At 36.1% G+C, this 14,528-nt stretch overlaps 1 protein-coding gene across 1 annotated transcript in view; it reads right to left on the reverse strand.

Annotated features, from left to right (window-relative positions):
* Positions 1–323: 323 nt before the first annotated feature.
* Positions 324–14,528, reverse strand: part of COL9A1 (collagen type IX alpha 1 chain) — a 655,564-nt gene continuing 641,359 nt past the window's right edge. Inside the window, exons 37-38 of the mRNA XM_044063896.1 lie at positions 12,754–12,831; positions 324–1,349 (exon numbers count right to left, since the gene is read on the reverse strand). Coding sequence (XP_043919831.1) covers positions 1,156–1,349; positions 12,754–12,831 — 272 coding nt within the window. The 3' untranslated portion in view covers positions 324–1,155. The remainder of the gene's footprint in view (positions 1,350–12,753; positions 12,832–14,528) is intronic.

Below are 14,528 nucleotides of genomic sequence, written 5' to 3' on the forward strand. Positions count from 1 at the left end.
TTTTATTTAATGAGTCCTATGTCACTATTTTCATATGGTTAGGGTAAAATAACACAAGTCTTAATTTTTCTTGATTATAAATAAATGAATTCATTATAGAAAATGGAGTCTGATTTTTATGTGCATTCGGCATTTTAGCAACTATATACTGCTACTTAATATAATTAAATTCAAGTTCAGTGCACTTCAGGAAAATGGAGAATTCATAACATTTGCTAGCACTAATGTCTACTACAGACCCCCCACCCCCCACCCCCACCCAGTGTCTAATGAATGTGTGTTATTTTCAAATAAATTTATACTGGACTTTCCACACGACAACATACAAGAAGTTAAAAATGTTTTTATTTCCTATCCATTTTATTTTACAACCAGAATATGCCACAATGTAGATTCACAATAAATAATCTATCTGATAAACAGTTATTGACTCTTGGACATTGAAAAGATCTTGTTATGCAGTGGCTTATGAGACAACTCAAAAAGAATAACAATAAAGGATGTTCATAGACTGCAGCAGAGCACAGAGCTCTCTTAAACCAGTTTCTCAAGGAACTTTTCATGGGCATCCAGGAACTGCGCATTTAAAAAGGTCTGCATGATATCATTTACTGGTAATTCATTTTTTTTACATAAATGGCCTTGCAGTAAACGCTGTGCAAATGAATATCATTCTAATCTTGTCATATTATCATACAATATACAAAACAGTACATAGGTAAGAAATGTAACAGCAGACTTAATCAGGCAGACTACTTCCATGGAATTACAATGGACTGCAGAAAATGTAAGAACCACAATCAATGCATGGTGTCATCCTGTCCTATTTTATTTTTCCTTGTTTCAGGGAAATTTACAGTGATTTACATAACAGTAGGCATGGGTCAGTCTAATTCAAATGGTTTGCTAAGTTACGTCAGCTCCTCATACCTGAGCGTAATCGATTGAAAAGAGGTCTTCCTGTATAGTTATTGAGCACCATTGGCTGTAATGTGGGCTGTCTGTTACAAAATGTTTTACAAAACACTTATAAAAATATAGTATGTAGATAATCAGGTTTAACTGCCTTGGTTGGTAAATTCCATATTCAGTTTTTTCAGGTTTCCATTTCAGAATGTCCTGTAATTGTGAGGTTAGAACCTATGGACTGTATGTTCATGGCCCTTTTGTGTTGTCCTTAAGGGATGGGGGTGCAGCAATTGCTTGCAGATTGCAGGCTGAAGGGTCACAGTATCCAGGAGTACCTGAAGAGCCAGGGGGACCTGGTATTCCAGGCTGTCCAGCTTTTCCTGGTGGGCCCCTCTCACCATCACGTCCGTCTCTTCCATAGCTGTGTTTGCCAGGTTCACCTATAATAAGATAGAAATGAACAAGTTTAAAACATGCCCTCTCAAAACCAGCATGTATTTTATTTCTCTTAGGGATCTGATTCTGACGGTGGCCCTGAAACAGGTACAGAGGCAGTAGCATAATGAACCATGTTTAGCTCACATCACTGCATCATAGTAATGCGTATAATTAGGAGCACATATAGTCAACTTTTATTTCCCATGCAGTTTCTTCTAACCCTCATGTGCATCAGTAGATTTCAGAGAGCATGTTATAATAATATTCTTTGAAACGTGAGATTTGTTTTCAAGAAGAAAGATACTTTTTTTTTTTACAAAAAAATTCTAAATCTTACTCCATTTCCATTTTTTTTTTGGGGGGGGTGGTGGGCAGACAACAGCTTCCAGGAAAAAAACATTTATACTTTGTGGAAGGTTGCATTCAAACTTGTGAGACTACAGTGTGAGCTGCTTACCACAAGAGGGCACTAAAGCTTAATTTTTTTTTTTTTTTTTTTTTTTTAATGTTTCTAATGCTTTGCCTTTGTACTTTGTATTACTGCTGTGTTTATTGCACTCTGTTCTCCAAAGTCATTCTACAGCTTTCTGTTTCCATCTATCTTCTTACCTAATGTTAGCATGCAGAAGTGAACCCCTTAGGGTAGCCCTTAATGAGTAGCCAGGGTGCTTCCACATTTAGTGATAATTATTATGAATTAACCACAGTAGACACCCTTTCAATGATTGCTACTTTACTCGTGTTTCCTGTTTCTTAAACCACTGCAACAATGGCAGACATCATTGTCTGAAAGTCAAAGGCACCAGAGAATAACTAATACAATATGTTCTGTTAATTAAGAAGTAGGCATTTAACCCTTAGATACAAAGACCTACCACTGTTGAAACTGGATCCCATCTGTTATGTATCATGGGCTCTGTGCAACTGAGTGCTCAGTTTGAACTCTAGTGTAGGGGTGTTTTTATTGTATAATTAAAGTTCTGAATATAAAAAAAAGACAACTGTATTAACTGTAATTCAGCACACTTAATTAAATGTGTTTGGTTCCTGCTTGTTTTCTGTATCTAAAACATTCCTTAAAAAAGATACCAGTACAGTTAGTCTATTCTTATTTTGCAGTACTTTACTATCGTCAAAGTTCCATATTTCTTTCTTTAGTGATTAAGCAGAGTCCTACTAATGCCTTCTCCATCAAATATATTTGTTGAGTTCTTTGGAAATTTGTCAGCTGCAATTTCATAATGTCATTTTATCTGGAGACAATTAAGCAAGCATAAAAAATGGAATTTAGTAAAACAAATCTCTAGTGCATTCCAAAATATTAGAATGCTTACAGTAATAAATGGTTAAAGTGGAAAAGTCAAATCTACAAAAAAACAAATAATATGAAAAATCACAATGACTATAAAGAATATGTGCAGGGCTTGTTTTCATTCAATTGCTTCACCTGGTTTCTGTGATACAGTGACAACACCATCAGTGTACATAATAAATTACATCAGCTTGTGCAGTTGTTGTTGTGTCTTTCGGCTTTTTCCTGGTTAGGGGTCGCCACAGCGGAACTCCGGTCCGCTAATGATTGGCAGTAGATTTTTACGTGCCGAGTTGCCAGCTCTGATGCACAACCTTCAATGAAGGTACGCCCATTCACGCATGTCTCCACATCAGCTTGTGCAGTAAATACATTTATTACGCAGAAGGATTACAATACAGTACAGTAGATGGCTGAAGTGTCAACCCCAAACGCATGCATTCAACATGATTCAATACAAACCCTAGGGAGTCATACTGTATTCATAAAACAGTATTAAGCCTCACAGCTGTGTGCCACAGAGGTATAAATCTGTAACTATCACCCACATGACCTGACTTTGAATATTGGATAGAGCATTAGTGATGATTGGTGGGTAGGTGGTCATGGGGTAGGAGTGTGCAGCTTTCATTATCTTGTCCACTCTGAAGAATGGGTAAGATTATTTGTAGTCATCTGGTTGCTCATGTGCGAGCAGAGGCTTGGACATTAGCTGTGTACACAGACCAGGACAAAGAGGCTTGACTGTCTCAAGCCACTGGCAGTAGCCCTGAAAGACATATGTGTGTTGGAGGAGGGGGAGGGAGCATGCAATGCAAGGAAAGTGCTCACAACCACTACCAGGCAGGGTTAAGTGTTTACTAAAAATGTCCTACACTGCTTTACCTGACATGATATGAACTACTGATGGGGGAAGGTATGCCCAGTAGTTCTCTATACGGATCCAGTCTAGGTGAGAGGGGGGTTAAGCCAGACCCTCAGGTGGAAGAACAAAGGTACCTTCCATTGGTGTCATGCAAGTGAAAGATGAGGCACAAACTCATTCATGGCTCCCTGGATAATGGCTCCTCTGGTTGGCTAATACTTGTGGTTGTGGGGCCTCTGTACTGAGATCAAGGGTTCAAACCTATAGAAGAGAATTTGATGATCTGTAGGTATGAAGTGAAAATTCGCCTACAAAAGAATGAAGCTAAGCTTCTTTTTTTGGGGGGCTGAGGGGGTACCAACTGAATGTGGCTCAAAAAGCTCCTGAATGTAAAAGAGAGCCAGTCAGCTTCATGGATGAAGTTTCTGTGAGTGCAATTATTACAATCATTTCACTGAAAGCCTCTTTCAGTGCTAAATGAGTTTGCAGTTTTCCTCACTGCTGTGTGACCATGCATTTGGAATATTCAAATTGTGAGTATGTGAAGTAGGTACTCAGGGATAAGTTTCCTTTAAAAATAAAATATGTTGTGAGTCATTGAAAGTGGCTTTTAGTGTATTAATTTTGCAGTAATTAAAACTCACTGAAATTTCTTTTAGTAATTCAGTATGAATCTTGTAAAAGCCAACAAATAAAACAATAAATAACATCAGAAGATTTTTCCCAGAACAGAAAGGCAACTTTATTAAATACAAAAATAAAAAAAAAACAGTAAGCACTTTCATTCCTAACCAGACTGATGAAGATCTTGCCTGATTAAGAACAAAATTTCTTCCACTTTTAATTTTTTACATTTAATAATGTTTCTCTTCTGTTTTAGAAAGAAGCTTCTAGAGTTATTTGTGGTTCTACTTGTGTTCATAACTACTTAATACATGATTCTTAACTGTGTCTTGACAACATTTCTAGATATATTTAATTATTTTATACCTCATGAGCTACACACAATGAAGCAATCAAGCTTGCTGTGTGTACACTTTTTTAGTTTCATATAGTTCTTTGTGGTAAGAGTATTGGTGGACATTGTTTTTTATATTTTTCCAACTTTTAACATTAGCAAACATTTTCTTCTTTACATTCATCATCCCATTGAAGAGTTGTAATGCAGAGACATTTGCATGATATTCTGTGTAGAACACCACAGACCCGTGGAAGTGCTCATTGATCTTCAGAGGATATCACCAACTGTACCAAAGATGTTGGTGTATTTTGTTTCTCTATAATCATATTATTTATTTATTTTTTGTGACAGAAGGTGGTAAAGCCCCATGTTTTTAATGGCCACATTACAGGAGAAGTAAGAATCGTACTCGAGTAGGTCCAGACATATTTGCTAGTTTTTCTTATCCATGTTCTTTTCCCCTCCGTCCTTGCTTTAAGTCCTGGGGAAAACTGTTAAACCAAAAATTGAAAAGTAAAGATATTCAACTTAAATGTGGTGCAGGTAAACATGGTTATGCTATTCTATATTGCTTCAGTCAGCGCATGAGACACATGGGATTATGGGAATTCTACAGTGGCAGGATATCACACAGGCCTGGCATCAAGTAATGCATCAAAGGTTCTTGGCTTTTCTTTTAAGGATATGGGTCTTTGTTATATTTCATGAAGAAAAAAAAACAGCTAGTATTACTTATAATTTGCTTTTCTCCAGAGCATAGCTAATTTGACTTTGTAGCTCCATAGTCCACAGTAAACATGCATTCCTATTTCCTCCTTTGGAACAAAGACTAACCCTTGTACTAACTGTCTGGTTCAGAGAGACAGCAGAGACTCCTTTTAGTAGGACAGAGGTACTGCTTCTCATGACTACCTATAACTCCAATAAAATGTGCAATGCAGTTCAATGAACACCAGGGCCTGCAGTTTAGAACATATTACTATAATTATTATCATTAGCAAGAGTGCCTTCTAAAAGAGACATTTTAAGTTCACAGAGAAATCTGGATTAGGAAAAGGTTATGTCAAGTCTTCTGTCAAAGAATTCATATCCCATGCAGGAGATACTGTATGTTGGGGGGGGGGCTTTTAGTAGAGGAGTAATTTAAAAAACTTAGAAAATTGTAAGGGACTGTAAACAGATATATACAAATAGAGGAATAACATCAACCGATCTTAAAAAGGTGAATTAAATAGTCTTGACTTTCTGTACTGGGGTGGGGTGGAATTTAACCAGAATGGCCAAATGTCCAAAAGGAAAATCTTTTTTCTATTCTGGCACATAAGGATTTCTAATTAAAGGTGTTCTGGGTCCTCTGTTGATGTGAATCGCTGCTGTATATAAAATGAATTGCTCCAGATTAAATTTGAGTCTTTCATGTATGCAGGTTGAGTGATCTGGATGCAGAGAGATACTTTGTTACTATTATAACAGCATCTTTCACAGGAGATCTGTAGCTAGAGATCATGTAGGAGTGCAAACTGTGGCTGTCTCTGACATGTGGGCGTTATAAAAATTAAGTCTGTAATAACTTTTTGGAATCAGTTTGAACAGAGGGAAATAATAATGCATACCCTAACTGCTAGGGAAAGAAAAGGAATCAGTAGTCCAGGCACAGGGTCAGTCTTTAAAAGAGCAACACACCAGGGTCTGTGTACTGCAGTTTATTGCAAACAGAAGTACTTACTATACATGATATTCAATGAAGCGATACACAATGTGTCCAGTAAAGGGCTACATGCTCATAACCGACCCACTCCCTTTCTGGAGTTAATGATGCATTTAGACTACGTACCGTGTTAATGTGCGATCTGCTGCGTACATATTTTCAAATGTTTTTAGTCTCCCTGCTTAGGGCACAGCCATTTGTTTCCTCTGTCATATGTTGTATGACTCTGGTCATTGTCTGTGTCTATCTGCAGGGATACTGGATGGAAATTCATGTTTATTAAGGACAAGATTAATGCTGTTAACAACTCTACTCTATATTTATGTACAGTTAACGTTCCTTCAGCAACTGTAGTAACTGAACTTTGAGAGGTATAAAGTGGGTTTCTCACGCATAGTTTGTACCTCTGTTATTAGTATCTGTGGGATTTATGGCACTAAGCATTAATTATTGAACTCTGAATGAAAGAAACCAAACAGCTGATGACCCATATCACTGGCTTAATCCCTGTGACTTTGGAGATATATAAATTATACATAAATATGGATAGGTAGATATGTATATACACACACACACACACACACACACACACACACACACACACACACACACACACACACACACACACACACACACACACACTAATTATACAATCAGTCAAACTTGGAGATGGGGAAACATTACTTCACTCTCCAAATTAAGTGGTCTCCTGGTTAACAAAACAGGAGTTTATGAATCATGTCTGGTAATACAAGACTCGATCAAAGCTAACTCAAGAAACTTAATGCATACTGTATCTCTGACAGAAGCATAGCTAAGAAAAGAATATGCAGACACAGCGTACAAGGCTGCAGATATGAACTGTGTTACAATCACTGAATCTACTGAAATAATCAGTTACCTGGAATCAGCAGCTTGGAGCTGTAGGCCCTTTGGGAGCCACGTTGCATTCCTCAGTATGCATCCTTCAATTGGACACATCATAATCCAAAAAGTCACATAGACCTGAGTCTTACAGAAAAAAATTTCTTATGATGCTTAAATGTTTTTAATGTTTTGGATTCTCAGGCAAGCAATCACTCGATGTAGGCATTATGGGGCTGAAAAAATGGAAGTGAAACTGCCTGATCTTGAAATTTAAAAACTTTCTGTGGTAAGAATATATTGCATTTTACAGGTTAGCACATTCTACATGTAATATTTTAAAGTATTCTGGTTTACTAAGGTAAGTAGGATGCAGACGGTTAGCAGGTGAAGCATTTTTGTTGAAATAAATTACTTGACGTGGGACAGTGCATGCTGATGTCTCAGTTTGTTCACTTTCTTTGACACTGAAATAAACACTCACTAAACTTCTACTCCTTGTTTGTGGTTGGATACAGATGGTATTGCCTAATGTTTTTGGAAGATGCAAGACCTGGTGAAAATCCAGGTCTATCTGCTACAAGGGAAGTGAACCTAATCCTGCCACAAGCCTTGAAGATATTCTACTGAATTTTTCTCCCTCAAAACAATCGTCAGGACATATTTGTAAATGATTTGCTGTGTACTTTTGATGGAATAACAGTGTAAAATCTTGGAAGTTAGTTGGATCAGGGTTAAGAGGGACAGTATCTCTTTTTTGCGTATCATGTTATTTTTTTTTTCTTTTGTTATTGTTGCTTTGTACCTTGGTATGTTTGGCAGAATAGACACTGGGAAAATGAGAACTTCCTGACAAACAGTTTGACAGAAATAAGAAACATTTGCTGCACAGTTCTCATTCTTTTATATATTTTTCTTCAATTTCTTAAGGAACTCTTTACTTAGCTGCCCAAATGATGTGCAAACATTTTAAGATGTATCTTGTATACTAACTAAATGAAATGTAATAAAGGTCATTTGACTATGGATTCATCAAACCCCATTCAGTCAAATCCAGCTCTTGAACGCTGCACCCTCCAATTAATTACATCTAACTTTAAGACCACAATGCCTCAGAGAGAGATATCATGTCCAAAGGCTGAAAGCTCTGTTTAATGTACTGGACTGACTGGAACGGACTGTGGTGAAATAGTCATGAATAAGAAAGAAATACAACCTTAATATCATTAGGAAATGGTTGAGTTTACAACCAGGCACATTTATGATTATTATATTGGTAATTCAAAATAGCAATGTGTATTCCAGCTCCATCAGCAGCATAGAACAGTTTAACCATTTCTCTTTGCTTTTTGACTTACATAGAGATAATATGAATGCTACCCACCTCCTAAAATCAATCCAAATTATTATAGCCTGTTGGTAAAATAATTTATAGCCCTGACTGTTGGATTACATCAGATGTTAACTTTTCAATCTTTCCACAAACCTGGAATCTAGATATATAATGGTGCTGGCGTTGTATAGCATCAGTTCTTTTAAGGTATTGTCAATGGAAAATTGTAGATGGAACTTCCCAGAGAATCATATAAACATCCTTCTATCAGTAAAGTTCTATAGAGCCTTTCTGCCACTTTTCATGGAGGTAGTTGATAAAGTGAATCAACAGTGCGGTTCCTCTGATTTCATCAGCACGTATAACTTTATATATAATGGAGGGCAGCAAAATAATATTAACCTCCCCAACTTTAAAACTTCCTGATTTGAGTAATAGTTTCCATAAAGGTAAAAACTTATGACATGAGTAACTTGATTTTACAATGCTGCTAATCATTATAGACCTCACTGTCATTATTTACAGCACCCATGTCTATGGGTGCCTCAGTCTGTTGACACTAGTGCATTGTACCACGCAGATGTAATCTGTTTGTATAAATAGACTTAAAGGATCTTGAGTTCCACCAGGGGACAGCAATGAACCACTGCTAACACTCGGCCTTTACATTAACTTCTCCTTATCAAAGCTCCAGAAGTAGTCAGCATGTTTTTTTTTCCTTTTTTACTTTGTACTCCCCCTTTACCCAAATGGAATTCATATGTGGTACAGCTTAAAATGCAGCACAGAATATTGAATACTTCTGGATTCTCTGAGGTATTACTCCTATCTTCCCTCATGTTACTTTCTTTAGATCATCTAAAATATCTGCATGTAATCAAGAGGTGACAAAGCAAACAATAGTTCAAACAAAGAAAAAAGCCGTCATTACACATTGGGCCATGGGCATGTATTTTATTTGTGTAGACTGTTGTGGTTTATTTGTGCAGACTGCTGTGTTTTATTTGTGTCGCCTGCTTATTAGTGTACACATGGGCTGGGTGAAAGACAACATAATGCAGTAGGGGAGACACAGAGAGGACAGGTGGCAAAGATAGAAGAATGGATCTGTATACTTTATACACACTATAGCCTTGAAGACTTACAATTTTTATTACTTTTTGGCTTAGTCCACTTCCATACATTTTCTTTTGGGTTTTTATTATATGTGAAAGCTATAAAGAAAAAGTGGAATAGCCAAAGTGAGTACCCATATCTTGGTTATAACAATTGCAAATCTGTCTCATTTATGAACTGCTACACTATAGAGCAGTGTATGTTTACTTGTTCTTTGTGTATCTCAGTGTCACTATCAGACTATTGCTTACAATTATGACATTACTAATAATAAGTTAAACTGGGAAAAACATGGGGCATGAAATTTATCAATACTGCAAGCAAGATAATTTTGGCATTCAGTCAGACATACACTTATGTGTGGTGTTACGAATACACACAGGTGTAACTAGCCATTTTGCACCCTGCGCTATCCTCCAATCTTGTGCCTCTCCTCAGAAAGATCCTCTTCTCAAACACATGGAACGCTAACTCACATTAATTTAAAAAAGGGCTTTCCTATTCTTAAACTGCAGCAAACTGCTTGTTACTTTTATAGCGAGCAGCTTCTACAGTTTGTCCTACACACAGAGTGCTACAATGCTTTAGTTTAAAAAAAGGTCTTTTATGTTTTTAATCTGTAGCAAACTGTAGTTTATGCCACACCCAGGATGCTACCCTGCTTCAGATCTGACCAAAATGCAATACTAGCATTTTGTCAGCAGATGCTCTCTATGTCATGAAGAGTAATTGGGACCTGCTGATTGCATCCCTTAACACTATACACCTGGGGTGAATGCCTCCTTCACCCCACCATAGCTATACCTCTGCACATAAATTATTTAAATGTTTTTTTTGCAGTGGTACACTGTAACATTTATAGTCTTTTCAATATACATATATAATTTTCTGAATAAGTCAATACAAAATAATAACTTTTCCTTTACTTAGAGAATGTGTGTGCAGGGGGCAGAATAAAGCTTAGGAAACCTTAAAGCAATGCATTACATCTTCCTTAAATGACAATTGATGGGCTGGACTATGCAGAAGCCATGACATAGATTATTATATGTTTTGCTCTGGGGACTGGTGAATGTCTGGCTGCAGCCAGTAATGGATACTGCTCTATATTCATGTTAGACCTCTAGAGGTTAAAAAAAAACAATTAAGGTTACATTTTCTATTTCTGGTGAAATGTTTGCCAGTTCTGAGGTGGAAACTACCCTAAAGGTGACTTTTTATTGATTATTATTATTATTATTATTATTATTATTATTAAGTTTGTTGACCAGAGAAAGTACACCACACTTATAGTGCCCATTTCTGTCAATACCTTAAAGGTACACTGCTGGATTTATGTAATCCAGCCATAACTGGAATGTATGAAATCTGACTGGGAAAACATTGCTTGCTTCCTGAAATGGTAAAATATGTATAAATACACCATGTGCACAAACCCCATACAATCCCAAAGTAATATTTATCTGATATCAGTAAGGGAAGCCTGTAAGAAATACATGAGCACACGAGCAGGGGATACCTCTAATGGCAAAGTTGGTTATTATGAAAGGAGATCATTACAAATTATAATCCCTGCTAACCATGGAAGCAAGTTGCCACTTTGAAGAACAGAAGAGCTAATGTCCCTATGACACAACAGTGATGCAAGTTTTGTGGTTTCCTATACAAGTTACCTTGACATAAGTGTACTGTACAGTTTAAAAGATGATATTCCATTTCTGACTGTTCCTGTCCCTCCAACAAGAACCACAGTACAGCACATACTTGCACCCCATGATCCATCCATAAGGCTAACCACAATAGCTGGCCACATACAGTATGCCCCTTTCCAGTCCTCTATCATTGTATGGACACCCTTGGACATTATCAACAAGTAATACCTGTGGGGTATCCAACAACATTTACATGTTACAAGTTTTCATTTCCTTTGGCCATTTTCATCCCCATGTAACTAGGATTCCTGACTGGGATAGGGGGATATGGGATTGGTTTTATGTCACATGTTCTTCCCTCCTGACTAACGGATTTAATGGCTATTTATCACCTTTTTTTTACAAACTATATTCCTAGGTTTTCTCTTCAAGTTGATCCCTTAAAAGATGTATCACCAAAGAGATTCTTGTTAGGTTTATTTTAATTTTCTTTACGCTTACATGATGCTTTAAGAGACCTGGCCATAACTTGTTTTAGGTTCTTTAACTCTTCTTGGTTTCATTCACTCATTTTTAGTTTCTTTCATTTCTGTCTTATGTAACACCCTTTTTTTGTTTTTCAAAATAAAGAGGTTTACAGTTTAGCTACTGTTGCAGAGTTCAGAATGTTTATCACACAATGCATCAAGATAAAAAGTGACAGCCATTCTTAATGTGCAGCTTGTCTTTGATGGACACACATTGACCTACTTCAGTAAGGAAGTAATTGAGTACATATTACTCTCAACACTATGAACAAAGTAACAAACTTTAAAATACTTACTGACCAGAAAGTAGGCTAGATGTTTTATAAACACACACTGAAGATGCCAACAGCTTCAATATAGCAAAAAAGTGAAAATAATGTATGGGGTAACACTAATTGTGTGGGGTGTGATGTACCCATTAATTCTACAGAGGCAGATGTATGAGGCAAGTGTTACCATCATACAATGGTATGCTCCTACACTTAAGAAATAGGCCAGATGATGACTGACATCTCAATAAGCAGATGCTAATTTGCTATAGCCATTATTAGAATTATGGACACATAAAGCTCAGAAGCAATTTTTAGCTATACTTGAACCTTTGGTTTCAGAAATAAGTGTTAGCTCTGTATTATATATCTGCATCACATAACTAGCTAGTAAAATGTATAAAAATTCCATTATTGCTTTACAAAAATTCTTTAAAAGAATGTTTCCTGTAACAAAGCAAAACACAGACGATTTTCATTTATCAGATGTCTTCAAATAAAAAACATGCCTACTCTTAGAGGAATTACTGTGATTTTTTCAGTTACCTTTCATGAATTGCCTTCTATGATATGATGAGTAAGAGGCATTAAACTATTACCTGCTACCTCAGTGCAGAGTGTAACAGTTATGTGTAACCATATTGTCAATTACATGCACCATCCTTTTTTAGAAATTCAAGACTGTTACAGAGAATACATTAGAACTGTTTAAACTCATGTTAAAAAACTACAATAAGTTGTGGTTTAATGGTCTTAAACTACACCTGAGACTGACATTTGAGAGAAATGGTTTACTGACCTGGAAGGCCTGGCGGGCCAGGTTGACCCTTGGGTCCCCTGCCTATCAGTCCTCTCTCTCCTTTTTCACCCATCTCACCTGTCCAAAACAGAAAAAAACACACAATGAACAAATACAAAGCAACAAAAGCACTCACTAATAAAACTTTGTTCACAAAACTAACCAGAGGACTTGAAGTTAATATGTTTTCATTTAAAATTCCTAAATACTGTCAAAGAGAAATGAACTTCACTGTGTATCAAACCTCTCGGTATGCTACAAATTAATTACGAATCAAAGTGTCTTCTTTCCACTTAAGTAGCCCTTGATGGAAATCAACAACTTCTAGTGACTCTTCTAGAGTATGCCTAATATTTTCTTTGTCATGAGTTAAAAGGATAGTTAGCAGTAAAAAAGATTCTTTCTATGCATATTTTTCTGAGCATTACCAATGTCCACATTATATGGAATTGTTACCCAATAACTGAGCTAATTTGCTATCATATACCACTGCATATAGATATGGGTAGGGGTGGATCTGGTCCAGATGGACGAAGGCAAGGATTATTAATTTGTGGGAAGGAATAACATCAAGATCAGCTTCTTTTAATTCAGTCACTGAAAGTTGACCAGTTGATACATACAAGTGACCTGAAGTTTGAAAATTGTCACTAGGAAATTGAAGTGCCTTGTAGTCACTTATTATTGTGCATAGCTATCACCTGAGGCAGGAACACTTAGCTGTAGCTCAGATTCCTCCCATATTATATTTTTTATTAAATGTGTTCATAAGAAGGTATATGTTTTACTATACAGAAGAAACAATCACAGGGCAATACATATTATCAGTAACCCAAATGTAGCAAGGAAAGGATATATATATATATATATATATATATATATATATATATATATATATATATATATATATATAATTTATTTATTTATTTATTTATTTTTTTTTAAGGAATTTGTTCATTATGTATCTCTTTACTTTCTGCTGGCTTTGTGGGAGCATGAAGACTGGCATACAAACTTTAGAAAAGTGATAACAGAACAAAACAGGTATTAAGTCTGCCACAGTGACAACTGTCTGCAGCATAATTAACAAAACAAAATCTGCTAATCAGTGACAAAGCTATTGAGGAAAAAAAACATCAAGCTAATAGCTACATTGTATCTGTGATATGAATTGTACACCTGCAAGATAGGTGAGGGTAATAAGGCTGGTGTGGAATGTTTGACTCATTTTTTGAACCTGACAAAAATGTGGAACTTGTAGATCTTTGACAAGTGTGTATATACTTTTAATTAAGTTCCAAATTGAAAAGAAACATTTACTTTGACAAATTATGCTGGCCAGAAACACTAATTTACAATTACTAAAACCATGAAATGCCATTATCATGAGCTGAAATTCCTGGAATTTTAACAGTGATGGTTAAATGCGGGTTGTGTCATTACTCTAATCCCATTATGTGTTTTTACTGCATCTCTTTAAGGGCAAAATTTAAACAGATTTGTAAATGTACAACACTAAACAAAGTCAACATACTTTTAAAAGCAGTAATTAAGAAATACAAGTTATAGTGAAGGAATTTTTTTAGCCAAACTGCAAGAAATGTCATGCCTTATAGTATTCACACAATTCAAATTTTGAAATATTTTCTAAGAAAATAATGAAAGAAAAAAAAAACATTCATAACATTATCTTCCCTGGTCTATAAACTGTTGCTACCTATGTCAAATGCCATCTTTCTTTTTCTATAAATTTTTTTCAAATCTCCCCAGTGAGT

Source organism: Protopterus annectens, chromosome 2.part2 (genome assembly GCF_019279795.1).
Source record: "Protopterus annectens isolate FY-2018-M chromosome 2.part2, PAN1.0, whole genome shotgun sequence".
NCBI lineage: Eukaryota > Metazoa > Chordata > Ceratodontiformes > Protopteridae > Protopterus > Protopterus annectens.